The 21479-nt window shown below is 36.6% G+C and overlaps 1 protein-coding gene across 2 annotated transcripts in view; it reads right to left on the bottom strand.

Moving 5' to 3' along the window:
* The window catches only part of LOC145686650 (X-linked retinitis pigmentosa GTPase regulator-like), a 328222-nt gene that overhangs the window by 105413 nt on the left and 201330 nt on the right, over nucleotides 1–21479 (bottom strand). For both annotated transcript variants that reach the window (XM_081760131.1, XM_081760132.1), the window contains exon 4: nucleotides 9096–9158. In XM_081760131.1, coding sequence (XP_081616257.1) covers nucleotides 9096–9158 — 63 coding nt within the window. The remainder of the gene's footprint in view (nucleotides 1–9095; nucleotides 9159–21479) is intronic.

The following is a 21479-nucleotide window of genomic DNA, read 5'->3' as shown; positions in this document are numbered from 1 at the left end:
GACGTGTTTTAAGGGGACTGAAGTTGAAACCGTACCGGATAAGTGTTGTGCAAGAACTGAAGGAGCCTGACCTGCAGAAGAGGGTGCATTTCTGTTCATGGCTGTTGAGCAATGTTGCCAGTGGTTTCTTGGATCCACTAATGCTCATCATGAGTGACGACGCGTGGTTCCACCTGTCTGGGTACGTAAATTCCCAAAACAACCGGTATTGGTCGACAGAAAATCCACACGCAATCCACCAGGTACCCTTGCATGATGAGAAGATTGGTGTTTGGTGTGCCATTTCCGCCACACGCGTTATTGGGCCCATATTCTTTGAGACGACAGTGAACATTGACGTGTATATGGGAATCCTGGAGGAGTTTTATACACACTTGACCGAAGAGGAGCGTCAGTTATGTTACTTTCAGCAGGACGGTGCAACATGCCACACATCAGCTGCATCATTGTCCCTTGTGCATGAGATGTTTACACCAGAGAGGACAATCAGCAAAGGCTTGTGGCCTCCTCGGTCACCAGACTTGTCCACGTGTGACTTTTACTTATGGGGACTGTTAAAGGGAAGAGTATACGAAACAAATCCACACACAATTGAAGAACTCAAGACCAGGATCCAGGATGTCACCAATAGCATTACAACACAAGAATTGACAAGGGTATATATGAATCTCCTCAATCGTGCTCACATGTGTGTTGAAGTGGGCGGAGGACACTTTCAGCACCTGCTGTGAAGGCTGCTGTGAAGGTGAGTAGTCATATTCAATACATTACATTTCATTTATGTGTTGTAGTTACTCATATTCAATACATTACATTTCATTTTATGTGTTCACTTTACGGGCCGGTTTTACGTGCCGCACCCTGTAGTTTTAACATACAGTTATTAAAATTAAATAATAATGTTATTTAAAAAGTAGTTTACAGAATACCAAAACAACATGGTACGTAATCAAATGCAGTTGAGTTCGTTCCTCTAGTTTCTCCCTTATCTTAGATTTTGGGGGAAATGTTATTCTGGTAACACTGTAATTTCTAGGGATGGCAACAATGAAAATTCTTCAGGTTCATATTTTCTGTTATAGAATAACATTATCTATGATTGTGGTAAGTTACACTTCATTATCTCCTTTCAGTTATGAAAAACAAGCAAAAGAAAAACGGTAAATTTTGTACCGTTTAATATTAACATATTAATTACCGTTTAACATACTAATTATTTTTAATATGTTAGGCTCTTAAGGAATTTGTACATTAGTTCGAGGACTCCCATAACTGTAAATTTTCATCCTTAAAAGTTCTATCATATTTCGTAAACAGAAAAAAAAGCACAACTCTGAATTGCTATTCCAATAAACAACTCATAATTGTGTTGTTAGCTGCTAAAGATGTATAATAGTGTTTTTTTTTTTCTCTAGGGTTTGAAAATTTACCATTATGTGAGGATCCGAACAAAAGAAAAAAATCTTAACAGTCAAATATCGATGATGATCAAAGAGTATCGAAACATATACGATTAAATTTATAAAACGAGCGCGATTGTGTTTACAAAACATTCTTCACGTGCTCCTATTTATAAAGAACAACCATGTGCACTTTACGATGGAATGCTACGCTTTACGTTGGGGTACTAGAAATAAATTAGGAGACAACAGAGACATCAGCGACACTTATAATCACGTGACGACGAGGAAATAGCAGCGCCACCGCCTCCCGGAACGGAGAGGATTCCACGGACAGTCACCAGGCTGCGATTAGTCATGGACACCCTTCCTTTAGTTTGCATGGAACTCTAGGAGATACCCAACCCAAAACCTCTAGTTTGCTTCGGAACTCTAGATTTTTCTTTCCTTCAGCTTAGCTTCTTTCGGAGCTCTGTGACTCTTAATCCCCTCTCAGCTTGATTCGTAGCATTGGAGATTTCTAATTCACTCCACCAAGCTTGCTGCGGAGCTCTGTGGAAATCCTGCCCAGGCTGCTAAGGTTTTGGGTCATCCTTTCCCTACTTTGTATTACAGAAATTACATTATTGTACTATTCTTGTAGAATACTGTTTACAGTGGATTTTTTATAATAAAACCGATAGTAAGAAAAGATTCCGGACATATAATTTTACTCTACCAAGCACTACCTACCCTTCATAGGAAGAATTTTACAATATATATAATGATCGGAACGAAATCTTAAGCTCAACATTTGATTATTACGGCCTATAGACTTAATGATTAAGTAACGATAAGTAATGATTAAGTAACAATCCATCATATCTAACGTGCAATATCTATATACTATATATTAAGATCGTCCTTACATTTCGACTTTTGAGGGTTTTTTTTTTGTCCCACCCCTAAAATGGTTCCATATCAGACTAAAGTAATCAATGAGAATGAAACATGATCTCAGTTGAATAATATTAAATGATGCCCGAAGCGACCTCAAGTTTTGAATGTGTTTACAGTATACAAACTTACCTTGTAACTTTGGAAAGACAAGTATACGTTTTTAAACATGTATTATCAAGGTAATAACTACTACATGATTAGAAATAACTTGGAAATAACGTCAAATGTGTGTTTGTGATGAAAAGCTACCCCATGACCCCTTTCCTGTTGAAAAATAAATTTAAAAAAAAAAGTACCTGAGTCCAAGATGGTAGACTTTAAGATGACAATCGTGATACTATACAGGAATACATGCGATTCCACTTTCATTACCTTTAACAACGTATGCTGTTATTATTTCTTCTAACCGTTCCAAACCTACAAACCACCTTTGCCTCTTAATATTGTATATCGTAAATGCATTCAAAACTTGAGGTCGCTTGGGGAACCATTTAATATTATTCAACTAAGCTTATTATTATTATTATTATTATTATTATTATTTTCATGGATTACTTTGGTTCGATAAGAACCATTTTAAAGGATGAGACTTAAAAACACTAAAAAGTTGGAACGTAAGGAGCACCTTAATACGAGGAAAGATCAGAAACTAAGATTACAAGGCTGATATTTTTGGAGTTTCGTCTGTTATAGAGGAATGAAGAGTATGTGGTAATTTTAATACATGGAGTTGCATCCGCTACCTACGGCGCAAGTTGTATGTAAACACAAATGGCTACTCGTTTGGAAAACTGATCTCGTGAAGAACTCCGCACAGTTATTCGATTTTTGTGTGCGAAACATGTAACCGTGGCTGAAATTCACTGGCAGCTGATAGAAGTTTACGGAGAGACTGTCATGTCTCGTCAACATGTCGCAGAATGGTGTCGAAAGTTTGTGGCTGGTAGAGAAAACATCGCCGACGAGGAGCGCAGTGGCCGACCCAACACAGCATCAACTTCGACCACCCTCCCTACAGCCCACATCTCGCTCCAAGTGACTTTCGCCTCTTCTCGCATTTCCTTCCGATCATTTTATATTATATATATATATATATATATATATATATATATATATATATATATATATATATATATATATATATATACAATTATTATTATTAACTTAAATTAACTATGCTAATAGTAAAGAAATAATAATCTTAAACTCTGCTTGAGCATCTCAAACTCGGAGGGGGCAATTCCCACCTGCCCTCCGGAAATGACGTCCCCGCTTGTGTGAATTACTAAAGAATTACTTCCTAGGATGAACATCTTTCCATATTGCTTTCTGTTCAAGGGTAAACATTAGACTGTATTGTATTGGGGTTTAGCGTTCTTTCCACTTTTTATCTACGACCTGGACATATTGTTTAACGTGGAATATGAAGCACATGAGTTCCCGCCGAGAATCCAACATGGATCTCCCACGCCGGAATGGAGGCATGTTTGAAATGGGGGCTAGCCATCGACACGTTAGCGTAAAAGACAATAACCTCATTCACTTATCTTATGGGTCCAGGTAATGGCAACATTGCATTTTCATTTAATATTGGGCGTACAAAGACTGTACAGATACAAACGGGTCGTCCGATTTAAAAATAATCCTTCACTTTAGATTGAGAAGATATATTTGGAGACAGTTTCTCCTCTTACATTTTGTAGTAACTCTGATAATAACAAACCCTATGTCAGGGGACTTTTGAAACATCCTCTATGTGTTCTACTGTACAATATTACACAGCAGTGATATATATTTATACATTTCTTGAGATTCTTTATTTACAAAAAAAAAAAAAAAAAAAAAAAGATTCGAATCCATGTTAAAAATAAATATTATCACGCGAATCAATTACGTTATCCATTAGACCAAGAGCGCATGACTATTAGCCTTTTCCGTTTGTTTCTGTTACAGTCCTGTTGACTGTGTCCTTTGCACAAGTTTGAATCTCGTATCAAGTAGTTTTTACTTTTATCTTACTTTTACCAATAAATATACGTTAATTTCATTGACCTTGTGGATACGTACATCCATATCTTTGGGATTAGCAATTAAATGTATTGAATTTTAATCATTACTAAAGAAATGTAAAGTTACAAAGTTAGAAACCAATCAAATCATAAAATTTTTACCATTATGGTTAGAACAGAACTATTTTCAGTTTGAGAAAAGAAAAAGTTATCAACCAGTATCTTAACAATGTGTAACTCTCATCCATCAAATTTTTTAGTATTGTTTTAAATCAGCAGGTCACGTCAGATTTTGCTACAAAAACTGTTAAAATATGTACATTACTATTGTTTCGTAATGCCATATATTAACCTGGGAACGGTCGAGTGTTGATTTGTAATGCGAGCGGTCGACAGGTAAGGTGAGCGTGGCGACACTTACAATATAATCGTTTCTATAGCTGTTTAAAACTCCATATGGAATTTATTTTGAACACATTTCTATATGTTGGCATTTTGTGATTTTTATTATTATTATTATTATTATTATTATTATCTTCGCAAATAAAATTATAACGTGTTTATATAAAACTATTTGTTATTATAAGTTGTATCTATTTTTATTATGAAAGTTCTCTTTTTTATCAAAACAATTTCTGTTAACCCATAAATAATACACTTAGTTAATTAACATCATCACGTAAAAATTTCATTTTTTTTATCATTATCACACAAAGTTGACATTTTTTAAAAAAATATTTACATTAGTACGAGTTTTCAGTATATACTCTTCATGTGTTCATACTAGAGCCAATCCATTCTAAGTGATCAAGCATGTGCCGCTCGACCACCTCCAAAAAATCATTTTTTTTTCATTAATGTTTATACTATATCAGAGTACTTCAAAACTACAGTTAATTATTTTTTAAAACATCTCGTAGCGACGCAGCTTATGCCGCCATTTTGTGTTTTCTCGATTTCAGGTGTTTACGTTGTTTTGAATATCTCAGCATGTATTTGTCCTAGCAAATTGAAAATTGCTGGGCGTGTCCCATTTGTGCAGAGCTAAAACTTTGTCCTCTTAACATTTTGCTTAAAACCACTTGAAAGGGGTGAAATCAGGGCCTACAGTAGCAACATTTTTGGACATTGAAGACGTGTTTGGGAAGAGGAAGCAATTGACGTAGAGGTCTGAATTTGTGTGTGCATGTAGTCTGGGGTCATAAGTTTATACTCAAAAATTTGCAGACCTGTAGTTGCTCCCAAAGGCCTGAAAAAATATAGTAAAGTTGGGGAATTATGCCTACTTGGCATATTTCATTGTCCAATATCTCCAATGGGCCTGAATAAAAAATCTGACATTTTGGGAATAGTTGGTCCTTTAGTATACCATAACACACAATAAAGCACGTTTTGTGTTTTTGAGCAGAAGGGGGTCAAAGTATTTAGGAATGACGCCATCCTCTAGGAGATGTTTTGTTCACAAATTCAACTGGAAATTTGTTGTTGTGAAGTAAAACAAAGTACGATGAATGACTAGTCCAATTAAGGCTCTCAAGCTCATTTTTTCCCGTCAAAATGCATGCTTAGCAAAAAAGTACTCATTTCTTTTCCTGCTTGCTATTTCAATGATATTCAATTCTGTTTATTGTTGTTTTAACTCATGCAGGAGACTGCTGTCCTTTCGTTAAATTTACATTCCCCAGTCATGTTTACAGTGAGTGAGTGTTCACTGACTGGGGAATGTAAATCAAACGAAAGGACAACAGTCTCCTGCTTGAGTTGACAGTTAAAACAAGCATAATCATGTTTGAATATCATTGATATAGCAAACAACAACAAACAACAACGAATTTCTAGTTGAATTTGTGAACAAAACACCTCCTAGAGGATGGCATTATCCCTTAATACTTTGGCCCCCTTCTGCTCAAAAACACAAAACGCGCTTTATTGTGTGTTATGGTATACTAAAAGACTAAATATTCCCAAAATTTCAGATTTTTTGTTTTATCCAGACTCATTGGATATTGGACAGTGAAATATGCTAAATTGGCATAATTCCCCAACTTTACTATATTTTTTCAGGCCTTTGGGAGCGACTACAGGTCTGCAAATTTTTGAGTATAAACTTACGACCCCAGACTACATGCACACACAAATTCAGACCTCTAAGTCAACTGCTTCCTCTTCCCAAACATGTCTTCAATGTCCAAAAATGTTGCTACTGTAGGCCCTGATTTCACCCCTTTCAAGTGGTTTTAAGCAAAATGTTAAGAGGACAAAGTTTTAGCTCTACACGAGTCGTAAGTATTTCAGAAGAACACCGTTCTACTCCATGTCTCATGAGGTGTCTTCATGTCACTCATTACATATCCAGCAGATGCTGACAGTGTATTTCCCGCAGATTGGGACTTCACAGATAGCACATCATACAGTTTTTTAAAAATTTTTTTTCGTAAGTCAGAGCTAAATCTGTTCCTTGTTGTTGCCCATACTCTTGGAAAAATCGCTCACGCCGTCGGTCGACAGGTGAGCGTGGCGCTCACAAATTATGCATAGTCACATTCATAACGCCTGTGCTACTCCAACTGAGGATAATGTAAAGGTGACACTTGACTAACACACACTAGACACATCAAAAGACAGCTAGACGGCGCCTTAGGTCTATAACCTCACGAGGGTGGGTTTCAAACAAAAAATATAAACAAGGGTGAGTGCTGCGCTCACCTGCCGACCGTTCCCGGGTTAAATATATAAAAAGGAAAATTGTAATTTTGGACCGATATGTAAATAACATACATGCTAGAATAAAGATAACAGCAAAAAGGGAAAAATAATACACTTATTACAAAGGTATGCAAAACCTAGAGCAGGTTCCGATATATTTATGCGTAGTCTGCTTACTCTTTTCGAGTAAATCTCAACATATGGGGAAAAAAAGTGAGGAAGGCAATCAATCTATGCTCGAAAGAGACGGGCTTAAAGAAGATGATCTGCATTTCTAGCTGAAACTGGTCTAAAGAATATGTACCGGGAGGCGTGCTTCTGTATACAAACAACGCCATGCACTCTTGTTTGTAAGCATCACCACATGGAGTTACTACACACCACGTCGGATTACTACAGGCAGCAGACGACGGACCACTGGTACCTCCTACGAAACACATGATGACAGGACAGCAGCAGCGCCACCGCCACTCTGAATGCCTATAAATTGGATGGCAACCAGCGGACCAGAACCAGTTCTCTGGTGTCCGTCCTTCTGCTTGGCTTGGAGCATTAGGAGTAATCTATCCTCAAAGAATCTAGTCTGCTTCGGGACTCTTGGCTATTCCTTTCCTCCTGGCTTAGCGCGCTTCGAGACTCTGTTGGGATTCCTACTTCAGTTGCTTAGCCTGTTTCGGGGCTCTGGGACTAGTAACCCCCTCACTGCTTGCTTCGGAGCATTGGGGTTTCCTACGCCACTCCGATTAGCCTGCTTCAGGGCTCTGTCGAGATTCTGTCCTCGGCCTCACGGTTAAGAACTACCTAGATTCTACCTGACAAATTAGAGAAAGCATTTTGTAGTATTTTCTGTAAATACTGCTTTATAGAGAATTTTATAAATAAACCGGTAATGGAAGTAGATTCCGGACACTGATTTTTATTAAACCTAGCTCTATCTACCAAGAAGTTTTACAATATTTACCTGTTTTAAAAATAATAAAGCAAAGAATCAATAACAAAGCACATAAGTAGGATGATATTGTAAAATCACAAATAGATAATAAGACAAATGACATTAATGCACCATGTATACCGGAATGAAACAATTATCGAAAACATGTAACAGTTTTGAAAAATTATTTTAGTGATGCCATACAAATGATAGTTTACTTCTTAACATTTATATTTCACGTCAGTAAAAAATAGTTATTTTTTATTGATGAAATTCTGATGTTCATTGCCAGTGGGATGTTACTGCCTACAGTAATTAAAAAAAGACAAAGACTTCAAGGAAGTAAAACTGTATGTTATGTTGCGGCTAAAACAGTAAACCCATAAAAATTCGGGATTTAAACAAAATTTACAGGATATCTCAAGACAGCTGTATACTCTCGGAATTTTGAATTTTCGTAAAAATTTTTTTTAAAAAAGAAGACAATCCCTACTTTTAATGTAAGGAACATATCAGGGGTACAAAAAAAAGTGAGAATCCAGTTCGGGACTCTCCAGAGAGAAGAAACTTGCATAAAACTGAAAATAATTTAAATAAACTAATAAAGAGTGGTACATCAGACTTTTTTTTTTTTTTTAAAAAAAAACTTCATTACATTTCAAAGTAGATCAATTAAACAAACGGCGAAAAGATTTGATGGAATTCTGTGCAAGTTGGCTGTAACAGTAACTGATGAATAAAATGGACAACGTCATACGATGTCTCTGAAAGTAGCGCGCAGGGCATGATGGATCTACTTCATTCGACAAGTTGTTGTAATACGATCTTTAACAAACTGTATGGGTGTTCACACGTGGTTCTTCTATCTTGTTTCCATTTTTATCCGCGCAAGCTCTGCTTCGAAAGAACCTCGAAATAGTCAGAAATACTATAAAGCGAAAATTACACATAAGTTACGGAGCTGAGAGTATAATTATTCTTTTAGGGGAGTTCTAAAGGAATTCCAGAGAAAATGAATAGGAAAACGAAATAATTTTGGCGTAAAATATATAATAAATTTCATTTATGTATACATACTGTTATTGATTCTCATATGGTATAAAATTTTACCTGTTGAGATGAGGGTGTGCGCTCTTCCACAAGCGAGGTGACACGCTTTGTCCGGTTTCAAGCCTGTAAGAAAAAATATTTGTAATTTAATTGTTTGTAATTTGTTATTTAAAATATATTTAATAAATAAACTCCATGGTTCTGGATAATCACAGTAACATTTAAAACACAGTTCTGACCAGAACAAAATGAATTATTTAATAACTATACGTTTTTTTGTTATAGTTTCAAGTATAATATTTGCTGTCATCTGTCTTTTCTCAATATCTGATGAAAAGGACGTTAGGTCCTTGAAACTGTAACAAAAAAAAAAAAAAAAAAAAACGTATAGTTATTAAATAATTCATTTTGTTCTGGTCAGAACTCTATTTTAAAAATATACTTAACATATTAAATTGTGTTGCTGTATACAGATAGAAATCTGAGGTTTGATATCAGCAAATATATTAATATAATTAATAAACCTATAGGTTTACCATGGAGGAACAAGTCCTTCGTATGGGAAATATGTGCGAAGTTCTTAACATTTTTAGTTGGACTTTTGAGTACGAAAAAAATGAATTTGTTGACTGGATTGGAGCTAGCGTCCCTTCAGCTCCGAGGCTATACGAACGTGGACCTACAGCTTAACGTGGTATCTGAGTCACATGAACTCTTAACTGGAATCGAACCCGAGACTCCTGCGCCGGAGAAATTGTTGATAACACTGTGCAACACGAAATGTCCTTTACATGAAAAATATTTTTCTTATGTATTTTTGCATGAGAAAATCAAATCTGTGATTACTTTTTTATGTATCACGTACCAATTTTGTAAAAAATTGAAAAGTTTGAAATTTTGTACTGTGAAATCCCGTATTTTCACGGGATGTGATGAAATATGATCAAATTTTGGTTTGGTTATTGGAATTTAACTTAGCGTACCTTTTTAGCAGCGAGGCTATATTAGACGTGGGCCTACAGTTTAAGGTTGAATCCAAGCCTCCGTGTCGCTCACTGTTTTCCTACCGGGAATCAAACTCGAGACTCCATGCACCAAAGGCGCACATGCTACCCACTAGATCAGTAAAGAGGCAGAAATGTACTTAAGATAAAAATTATTGCATATGTAATATACCTTACAATTTACGCTCATTTAAACATCATCCAAACGACAATTTTTTCTTCTTTACAGAAGGAATACGCTGTTTAAAGAGAGGTTCTCATCCTCCAATTTTCTCCTACTGCGTAAGAGTCTTTTTCTGCGTTATAATAGGAAACACTAGTTTCTCATATTTCTCCTCACTCTTTATCTTCATTTAAGGTAGTAGCCCATTAACATCTAGTGATAAGCGAGTTCAGATTTGTGTTGTCTAACTCTGCTGCCAGATGTTCTAGCATTTAAGTATTTTTTGGTTCGATTGTTTGTTAGTTACTAAGGTGTGTTTCGTTTGGAGTGGTCGGATTTGTCGCGTTGTGTCTTTTTGTAGTAGTGTTTGTTGCGCATCTGGATTTTAAGAAAGTGCTGAAAATACGGTTAGTCACATGCAGTGAAGTGCAATGTCCCGTGTGTGTAGAAGTAAACCCGATTTATTTTGTTATGTGTGTGATGAAATTACATTTAAAACTCAAAAAAGTAGCCTTACATCTTTAGTTAAAAAGGCTTATGAACTGACTTTGGCTGCAGAGTTGGAGATCAGGATAAGTCTTGGCCCCACACACATGTTGCACTACGTGTTCCAGGAATTTGAGAAGATGGCTACAAGGAAAACGTATTTCTATGAAATTTGCTGTTCGTATGATTTGGCGCGAAGAAATATATCATGTAACTTACTGTTACTTTTGTTTGACTGATGTAGAGGGTTTTTTCCCCCTCTAAAGCTAAACATAAGATTCAGTATCCTAATTTAAAGTCAGCTATCCGACCAGTTCCCCACAGTGAAGATTTTCCAGTACCTAAACCTCCAGAACATTACATTATTGATTCGGAAGGAGATACCTCAGACGTTCCAAGCAGCAAAAGAAGATGTAGGCTTTCAGCCTTCTACATCCAAGTCAATGTTACCTCATTTGATCACACAAAAATAGTTTAACGATCTTGTTCGAGACTTAAATCTTCCTAAAAGAAAAGCGGAATTATTGGGCTCCAGGCTTCAAGGTTGGAATCTCTTAGCTCAAGATGTTAAAATAAGTTTGTTTAGAAAACGACAAAGTAATTTTGAGGACTATTTTGTTGAAAATGGAGGCATTATTTATTGCAAAGATGTAGATGGTTTATTTCAGTCTTTAGGACATGAACATAACCCTACCGAGTAGCGCTTGTTTATTGACAGCTCGAAACTAAGTCTGAAGGCAGTGCTTCTCCATATCGGAAATGTTCACCCATCTGTTCCTGTAGCATATGCATCTCACACAAAGGAGACGTATGAAGTTATGAGTGCGATATTGAACTTCATTGAATGTAAAAAATTCAAATGGCATGTGTGTGGGGACTTAAAAATTATTGGTATTCTCACAGGAATGCAACAAGGATCCACCAAGTATTGTTTTCTATGTGAGTGGGATAGCCGTGACAAAGCAAACCACTACGTCCGTAAATGCTGGCCTCAAAGACATGATTTCATTCCCAACACCAAGAACGTATCTCGCACACCAATTGTGAACCCTCAAGATGTATTTTTGCCACCACTACATATCAAACTTCGGTTGATGAAGATTTTTGTTAAAGCACTAGATAGAGAAGGTATTACTTTCACTCACGTTAAGGAGAAATTCCCAAACTTAAGTGAGGCAAAAATTAAGGAAGGAATATTTGTTGGTCCACAGATTAAAACAGTCATGCAGGATGAAGACTTTGAAACTAAACTCTCTGAAACTGAGAAATCAACTTGGCTGTCATTTAAATCGGTATGTTCAGGTTTTCTTGGAAATGTAAAGGATGAAAATTATGAAGTTATTGTTAGTGACATGGTGCGCAGATTTCAACTCATGGGATGCAACATGTCATTAAAATTACACTTTTTGCACTCACATCTCGGCTTTTTTCCTCAAAACCTCGGCGCAGTTAAGTGATGAACACGGAGAACGGTTTCATCAGGACATTGCCACATTTGAAAATCGTTACAGTGGAAAATGGACTGAAAGTATGCTTGCTGAGTATTGCTGGACTATTGTCAGAGAAACTCCAGAAGATGTCTACAAGCGTAAGCGACCAAGGAAAGTATTTTAAAGGGTTAAGTCGAAAAAATTTAATAGTATAATATGCTTTCCTAGCCTACATTGGATAGCAAATATACGTAAATATGTACATTTCGTGTAATGTGTTTTGGTCTGTCCAACAAAAACATGGCCTGATAGAACATTTTGGTTTTCACCAATGAATTCAGCACCTGCCATTTAGTTAAAATCACATAATTTCATTTGAAGGACAGAAAAAAGTTTAAAAATGTTGCACAGTGTAATACCTGATCATACTATGATCAATTGACTGACATATTAAAGAGTCTAATTCGGAGGTGTAGCCTCCTTTTCTAATCAAACGAAACGAAGATCAAACGATTAACATCGAGAAATTTTGAATATGGTGTAAAGGGGATGCTAGCTTGTACGAGGGAGTATCAAAAAGTTCGTGCAAGTATCTAGAAGGTAACGAACTACGAACGCCCTCGGACACGCATTTTATAGTTAGGTCCTTGTATGATAACCATGCAAATTCTGGACTCGTTAGAACAATTTTCTTTCTTTCTTTCTTTCTTTTTCTTTGTTTTACAGGTAAAGGTGCGATGAATCTTCATGGAGATTAGCAAAGTAGATCCACGAAGAGATTAACGAAGTTTATGGAGACGAAAGCCCATCCTATAAGATGGTATCCAAGTGGAAACGGCAATTTTAAACTGGGGACATGACCATAGCGAACACTTTTAGAGCTGGAAGACTAACTTTTACTGATGATGCCGCCTTGACAGACACAGTTGAGAAGATAATAATGGAAGATAGGAGGATAATCATTGAAAGTGTTATATCTGCGATAGGAATGAGTTATAGGTCTGGCTGGGATATAAATTACAACCAGCTGCATCTTCAGAAAGTGTCAGCACGGTGGAAAAGTGTCAGCCCCCTTTCCAGAAGAGAAATTGCAAGGACGCTGCAAGAGAAATGTTGCATTGCTCTGAGACGGATGAAGACGACTTTTTTGGCGGACTAGCGACAATGGCTGAAAGTTGGGTTTACCTTTATGATCCAAAAACAAAGGAAATGAGCAAACGATAGAAACACCCCTCCCCTAAAAAGGCACGAGTGCAGCAGTCTGTAGCCAAGGCGATGCTTTCCGTTTCCTGGGACAGTCAAGGGGTCATCATGACATATTACCTACCACAGGAACAAACTATTACTAGTACCTATTGTTCCTATCTCCTGACTAAGTTACGAGAAGGAACTGAAAAAGAAACGTCCGTGAATTGATCACAAAGCGGGTGCTGCTGTTGGTAGACAATGCACAGTTCATTCCGCCCATACATGCATAATCAAGGCAGTGGAATTAGGATATGAAATACTGTTCCATACCCATATTCATCGGACGTAGCAAAAATTACTTCTTTCTCTTCCCCAAAATAAAGCATCCATCAGAGGACGCCATTTAGATAGTAGGGATGACGTCATCTCTGAGGCTCAACTGTGGTTTCAAAGCCAAACTGCAGACTTACAAATCGCCAGCGAAAAGTGAAGAACCACTGGTAAAGCTGTGTCGCTAGGCACGATGAGTACGTAGAGAAGGACTAATACCAGCACTTGTCAGAATTTTCCAGAGTATATTTCTTCTAAGTGATTGCACGAAATTTTTGATGCCCCTCGTAGTTAGCCTTCTTACTAAATATAATTTATATTTATGTTAGTAAAGTTGACCAAACATTAGAAATTGTTGATGGTATCTGATCAAAAAATGATTAAATGACTGACAGGGGGTCACGGTTTAATAGTAGAGCGCTTACCTTTGGCGCGTAGGAGCCATGGTTCGATCTCCGGCCAAGTAAATTTGTTGTGAACAACATCGCGTCAGTGAGTTTTCTCGGGGTACTCCGTTTCTGTTCACATCCTCATTCCACCAATTCTTTCATCATAATTCACTTGCCTTAATCGTCCGTCTCCCTTAGCTTAAAGGGACATAATCGTGGATGTACACTGAAACATTTCATTTCAACGATTGACAATAAAGAGTCGAATCGATGGGTTAATCTAACCTTTATAGCTCTGTTAGTAAAATTGATTAAACGTTGGAAATTGTTGAACAAATCTGATCAAACGAAGATTAAATAGTTAGCATCAAGACATTTTCTAATCTTCCGTAAAGGAGGGGGGGTTAGTGTGTAGTAAACCCTCTACTGAAAATAGCTTATATATATGTTGGTAAAGCTGATCAAACATTAGAAATGTTTATTATACCTGATCAAATGATTGACACGAAAATAATTTAAATTTAGCGTCAGAGGGGGCTAACTGCATGCAGGTCTTTTTCGTCCTTTTTTATATATTTTTTTCTTTGAAAAAGAAATCAGTTACAAGGACAATTATAGTCTTTAAATAGACCTCCGATCTTCATAAAATTTTGCTTAATGCTAGAACTCAATCTGCTTACTATGTGAAATGTTTACCTACGCAGATGTTTTATTCCTGGGTTATGAACATCGAAGTTAAGGATTGGGATTCTGAAGTTGTAAATTTTCGTCCTTAATTTTCGAAAGAAAAAAAGTCCTCAAGTAAACTCAACGGATTTCATCGAACTTACCATAGTAGTAAATATTGACCTACTAAGTAGATATATGAAATATTTCCTATGTAGACTTTTGGTTATTGAGTTAGCGCCATAAAAATGGAGTTTGAACAGTTACGTATAATCTCCAAAAATAAATCCCTAATTGCTATTTAAACAAGAGTGCACGATACAACCCATTAAAGGTTAGATTGAGGCATAAAAAGTAAACGATACAACTCATTAGCTGTTAGTCTTCTTTTAGTTAAATCGTGTAATTAAGTTAACTTAGATTTATTAATTTTACTTCTTTGACCTGATATGCTAAATCGAATATAACAAGGAAATTGGGTGTAGAATATTTATTGACTGTCAACTTACAAAAATGGTATGGTGGTTTAAGATGTGGAAAATTAAGGGTAAAATGGTTTCATTGGGAACTAAAGCAGAAATGTGATAGCAATATTAACCTAGGCATCTACTCACAATGAACTCGGCTAGTAATAAGGAGGGTATAGCTTGTTGATGTACCGTACATGAGTACTTACTAATACCTCTCAATGAATTAAGGAAAAATATATTTCCTACTTATACAGAAATTCCGGAAGTTATTATTATACAAACTTTTTTTCTTTGTTTTCAATCTACACATCCAATCAGAACTTACAAAGGAAAAGAAATCAATGATTTTCTGGTCTTCCGTAAAAATAAATTGGCAGTACTGTTCCACTTTTTTATCTACGCATTATTTTCTTCTTGTTTTCTTTTCTTTCATTTTTTTGTTTCTTCCCCAAGGTTTGACAGAAACAAATGCTTACATTTGTCTCGTTCTCGACCACGCATGCAACAGTACCCCAGTACCCTGGTACCATCCACCTCAAGGAATCTTTATCTGTCATAATTGAATAGAATGAATATTAAATAAAACCTTTAAAAAGAAGTTAACGCGAAATCATAATCTTTTGTCTGAGGATGATGATGATAAATGTATATTAATAATGATGGAATATTAATACGTGGGAACGATCTCTGTCCAGCATAAAACACATACTGAGCGAATTAGTTTTGATCAGATTGAAGTGGACGCTTCACGTTTATCCAACGTATATTTCTCTTACCATAGTATGCGCAAGATTTGAATACAATCCAATTTGATCAAAGTACTTATTTTTAACAGTCTCTATTACGCTTTTGATACCATTGCCCTTACCAGACACATTATCTAGATACAGATAATCTAGATTACAGATAATGTATCTCATGAAGGCAACAGTTGCAATCACAGATAATGAGGGCAAAGATGTATTGCAGAAATTGTAACACAGATTATTACATATGAAAATGAAATGAAATCTTTAAGTTTTACGTCCCACGATTATGCCGGTTAGGCTAAAGGAGACGGTGATGATGAATGAAATGGTGGAATGAAGAAAGTGGGAGGAAACGGGAGAACCCCAAGAAAAACCACGAGCACGGTGTTTGCCCACCACAAAGTTCACTTGGCGGAGGCTGGGATCGAACCCGGGACCCCAAGCACCAGAGGTGAACGCTCTACTACTGAGCCACCGCGCCCTCAGAATATTACATAAATGTATCTGTATGTGCTTAATAAGCGATAAGTATACTTTAGAGTTAGGAATGACCAAAATTTTCCGGAATCTCGATTTCGGAAAATTTGTTTTCCGTCATCGGAAATTTCACTTTTCCGAATTCAGAAAAACCCCGCAATTCAGAAAAATGCCGGAATTGGTCATCCCTATTTTAGACATTTGCTTGTGATAAAGATTTTTAATGATCTAATAACTAACTATATCGTCTATGGAATCCAGAGGTTCAATGCCGCATTTACAAAAGCTCTCTCTCCATTGACTTCTGTTATTGGTCAACTGGATTCATCACCTCCTTTGCATTTATATTTCTGCGAGGTTCATCTTAATATTGTCTTCCCATCTGCGCCTAGGTCTTTCTAAAAGTATTTCTTTTGTTTGAGTTACTAGTTAAAATTTGGAAGCGTTCCTATTTTCTTCCGCTGTGGCTATATGAGCTACCCACCTGAGTCTCCTAGACTTGGTGATCCTAGCAATGTTTGTTAAACGGTATAAATTTTGAAGTTCTTCGTTATGAGGTTTCCGCCATTCCTCATTCCGAAAATTTCCTTCTGGATTTTATCCTCAAATGTTTTTAGTCTGGATTCTTCCCTCAAAGTAACATCAAACTTGTGTTAATGTTAGACTTGAAGCATGAATTTTATTCTGTTGCGACTTTTATGTTTCAGTTATACTTGTCAAAATACATCTTAGGTATATATCTTACCTGTGCCTATTAAAATTGGAATTTTGTTCAGTATTGATCCACAGTCAATTAGATATAATTTCACCATTTTTCGTTAATACGAGCAGGGTGACTTCAGATATTGAAGCAATTTGCAATTGTGACAATTACACTAGTTAACAAAGGTTTTGTTACATAAAAGGAAATACCTGTTCTTAAAGGAACTTTTTGCGCTAAATTCGAATATGCACTCGGTTTTTCTCCATCACGTACGATTTTCCCGTAACAGAGGAATTTTCGGGAAAATCCCTAAAAAATTTCCCTTTTCGTTTATTTTACACCCCAAGATCTTGTCCCCTTGCATATACTAACATAAAAATTATACCTAAGTATACTTTGATTCATATTTAACAAACTCTCCAAGTTTCGTAATAATCGCTTTATTCTTTCTAGAGAAATAAATATGTTTGTATGTATACTGTGTGTACTGTTTATTGCACCTTATAGTAATGCTTTCAGATCTCTTAAGTTGAGGTAAAACGTTTTGCTTTATTACCACAAACACATATATAAAATATAATACAATATAATTTACAAGTGTGACAATTTACAATAAACAATAATACAAATGTACCAAAAGGTCATGAAAAGACAATCAAAACTATCACAATATATGAAACTTCCATTGGGTTACAAAAACGTACACTACTTCCTTCTTTTGTAAGAAATGTTGCATTCTCTAACAAGACCCCAACAATAGTCCCCCATCATTGAAGGATCCCATCGTCCCTGGTACCTTTTCTCCATTGCCATTATATCTTGGTGGAATCTTTCCTCCTGTTCGTCGCTGAGACCACCTAGGTTAGCAAGAAAGAAGCTGAGGTGGGAGTGCAAAAAGTGGATTTTTAAAGACATCCTACAACCCAACTCTTTGTATTTCTGTATCATGTCCTGTACGATTTCTGTGTAACTCTCAGCTTTGTTATTGCCCAGAAAGTTGCGCACAACACACTTAAATGCTGTCCAGGCAGCTAGCTCAGCACTGTTTAACTTGCTGTCAAAGCTATCATCAAGCATTAATTTCCTAATTTGGAGACCAATAAACACTCCCGCTGAAATCTTAGCATCACTCAGGTTAGGGAATTTATCTCGCAAATACTTGAAACCTTCACCAGATGTGTCCATGGCTTTGACAAAGTTTTTCATAAGTCCTAACTTGATATGAAGTGGCGGTAGTAATATCTTATTAGGATCTACCAAAGGAGCGTATTTGACGTTGCATTCTCCAGGTACGTAATTCACTCTAGGTTCCCATTCCTTCACTTCATAATGTTTGTCATCAGCTCGGCTATCCCATAAACATAAAGAACATTGGTACTTCGTGTAACCGCACTGCAGTCCTAATAAAATACCAACTACCTTGAGATCACAACATATTTGCCAACAATGGTCCTTGTAATTTATAAGATTTAGCAAAGTTGACATGGTGTCATAGGATTCCTTAATCTTCACTGAGTGCGCAAGCGGTATAGAAGGTTTTTTATTTCCATTATGTAAAAGGACAGCTTTAAGGCTGACCTTTGACGCGTCGATAAATAACCTCCATTCTTCTGGAACGTAAGGAATTCCTAGCTCCGCCATCAACCCATTTATATCCGTACATACGCACACATTATCTTGCATTGAGAAATAGCTTGAAAATTGAACATGTCTTTTCCTGTACACTGATATGTTCGTTTCTGCATCCAATAAGTTCCACTGCTGGAGCCTTGATCCCAGAAGTTCCGCCTCTTGTTTTGTCAGGTGCAAATCACGGACTAGGTCATTAAGTTCACATTGCCGGATGAAATGTGGCTCGCGAACACAGTCAGGGATGAACGTTGGATCCTTGGATGTACATGTTGATGTCGATGGTTCATCAAGGTCATGATCATCATCAGAGTCTTTTGGCCATATCTCTTCCCAGTTGGTAGGGGGCTCGGGAAGTGGAAGTTCATCCCCGTGCGGAATAGGTCTAATTGCGGATTTAACGTTGGGATAACTTATTGTGTATTTGCTTTTTTTAGAATGTCCCTTAACTACTGAGAGACAAAAATAACAATCATCCAGATGGTTGGTGGGTTCTCTCCACACCATTGGTACAGCAAATTTCATGAACCTCCGTTTCCCTTTGGCCCATGCAAGTAAAGTGACGTAGCACGACGCACAAATTATGTTGGGTGCCCAAGTTTTGTCCTGATCTCCCACACGACATCCGAAATATATATAATATGCTAGTTTCACCGATGGCGTAATGGATCTACACCGTCCTTTAACTATAAACTGGCCACACACATAACAAAAACTATTTGGTGAGTTAACACACGAACGCCGTCCTCTTGACGCCATTGTACTGATCACAAACTAAACTTCTGGTCTTAGTTGGGTATAATGCCGTTACGATCAAACATGAAAGCACTCTTAGCAGCAAAGACAACTTTGAAAGTGAAGTAGTGTTAAACCACACGTCAATATAAAAATGTACAAAACTCCCTCAACAGGTGTCAAGAACACAAGAAAGAAATGCGCGGGGGAGGGGGGAAACGATACCGTAGTGGAAAATTCAGACTGCATTAGTTCATTGTTGTCAACAATGAGTCAGTATTCCATTCTTTCTTTCTTTTGCATTCTGTTACATTTGATAACAAATATTGATAACCATTTCATGAACAAAACGAAAAAACTTGGAGAATTGTATATATATGTATTAAGATATACATATACTGTACGTTTAAAAAAATATACGTTGGAAGTACATTCTATTTTTATACACGTTTCTAATTTACAGAGAGCAATACAAGTGTGTCGTTGACTATTGTAAATATTCATTTTTATGTCTGTGTTTGTAGTAATAAAGCAAATCGTTTTTACCCCAACTCAGATCTGAAAGCATTACTATCAGGTGCAATAAACAGTGCACACAGTATACATACAAATATATTTATTTCTCTAGAAAGAACAAAGCGATTTTTACGAAACTTTTAGGGTTTATTAAATATAAATCAAGGTATACTTAGGTATAATTTCTATGCTACTATATGTAAGGGGACAGGAGCTAGGGGAATAAAATATCTGAAAAAGGGAAATTTTTGAGGGAATTTCTCGAAAATTCCTCTGTTACGGGAAAACTGTACGTGATGGAGAGAAACCGAGTGCATATTCGAATTCAGCGCAAAAAGTTCCTTTAAGATCAGGTGATTTTTCTCATGTAACAAACAAAAAGTTTAAATTTGTTAACTAGTGTTATTTGAAGAATTTTTGTTCATTACAACTTTTTACTCTATTATTATCATTTAAGTGGGAGCGCCTAAATATTGTTTGCTTACACTTAAGAAATGTCTAGAACCGGCCTGGTCGATACCATTAACATAAGGCCATCCCATTAAAAACAGACACCTAAATCGAGGATGTTCATCCAGAATCTGCAGATCGATTACATTGGTCAACAAAAAAATTAAAAATGTCTGCGGTTAATTTTAATGGATTCTAAATATATTGTGAACGCTGAATCCAAAAATAACGTTAGTTTTGCCAAATTGGCTTTAGGTGTTGAGATAATGGGCATCAATATAGATGTATCGTGAATGAAATATGACATGTATGTCGCTACTATGCGGTAAAAGTTGTGAAATTGTAGACATAATTTTGTGCCGAATTTGATTCGTCATTAATAGTACTTGCCTTAGTAAATATGTAAATGGTTCCATTCCTGTTACTAAAATTATGTTTGCTTCTTCATTTCTTTCAATGAAAGATGAATGCTTCACGAAGAGGCTGTAGAAACGCCCCAGATATTTTCTGCTACATCTGTGGCGAATACTCTCAACCAAAACAAAGGAGGAACATCATTGACTTCGTCAAGCACGCATATTGTGCATATTTCGGTATAAAGGTTAGAGACCAAGACAAAAGTTGGACGTCCCATAAGATTTGAAAGACTTGTGTCAAGTGCTTACGGTATTGGACAAAAGGTGGAAGAACAGGGTTGAAATTCGGTGTGCCTATTATGGTATGGAAAGAACAGAAGTATCACCATGATGATTGTTATTTTTGTGTCATAAACGTGAAAGGCTTCAGTCGTTACAAAAAACAGAAATGGGAATATCCTGACTTAGAATCAGCGAGAAGACCAGTGCCTCACAGTAAGGACATTCCAGTGCCTTCCAGTGTTTACCTCCCTTCCTCCACTTACATTGTCCGATGTTAAAGACGGTCAGTAAATGACAACAGTGAAAGCGAATTTGACGACGGGAAGGGGCGAAATGGACAGTTCTCGCAAAATGAACTTAATGACCTTACACGAGAACTCAATCTATCAAAACAGAAATCAGAACTTCTTGTATCTAGACT

Source organism: Thermobia domestica, chromosome 5 (genome assembly GCF_964235325.1).
Source record: "Thermobia domestica chromosome 5, izTheDome1.hap1.1, whole genome shotgun sequence".
In the NCBI taxonomy this organism is placed as follows: Eukaryota; Metazoa; Arthropoda; class Insecta; order Zygentoma; family Lepismatidae; genus Thermobia; species Thermobia domestica.
This window is presented reverse-complemented; position numbering and strand designations above follow the sequence as displayed.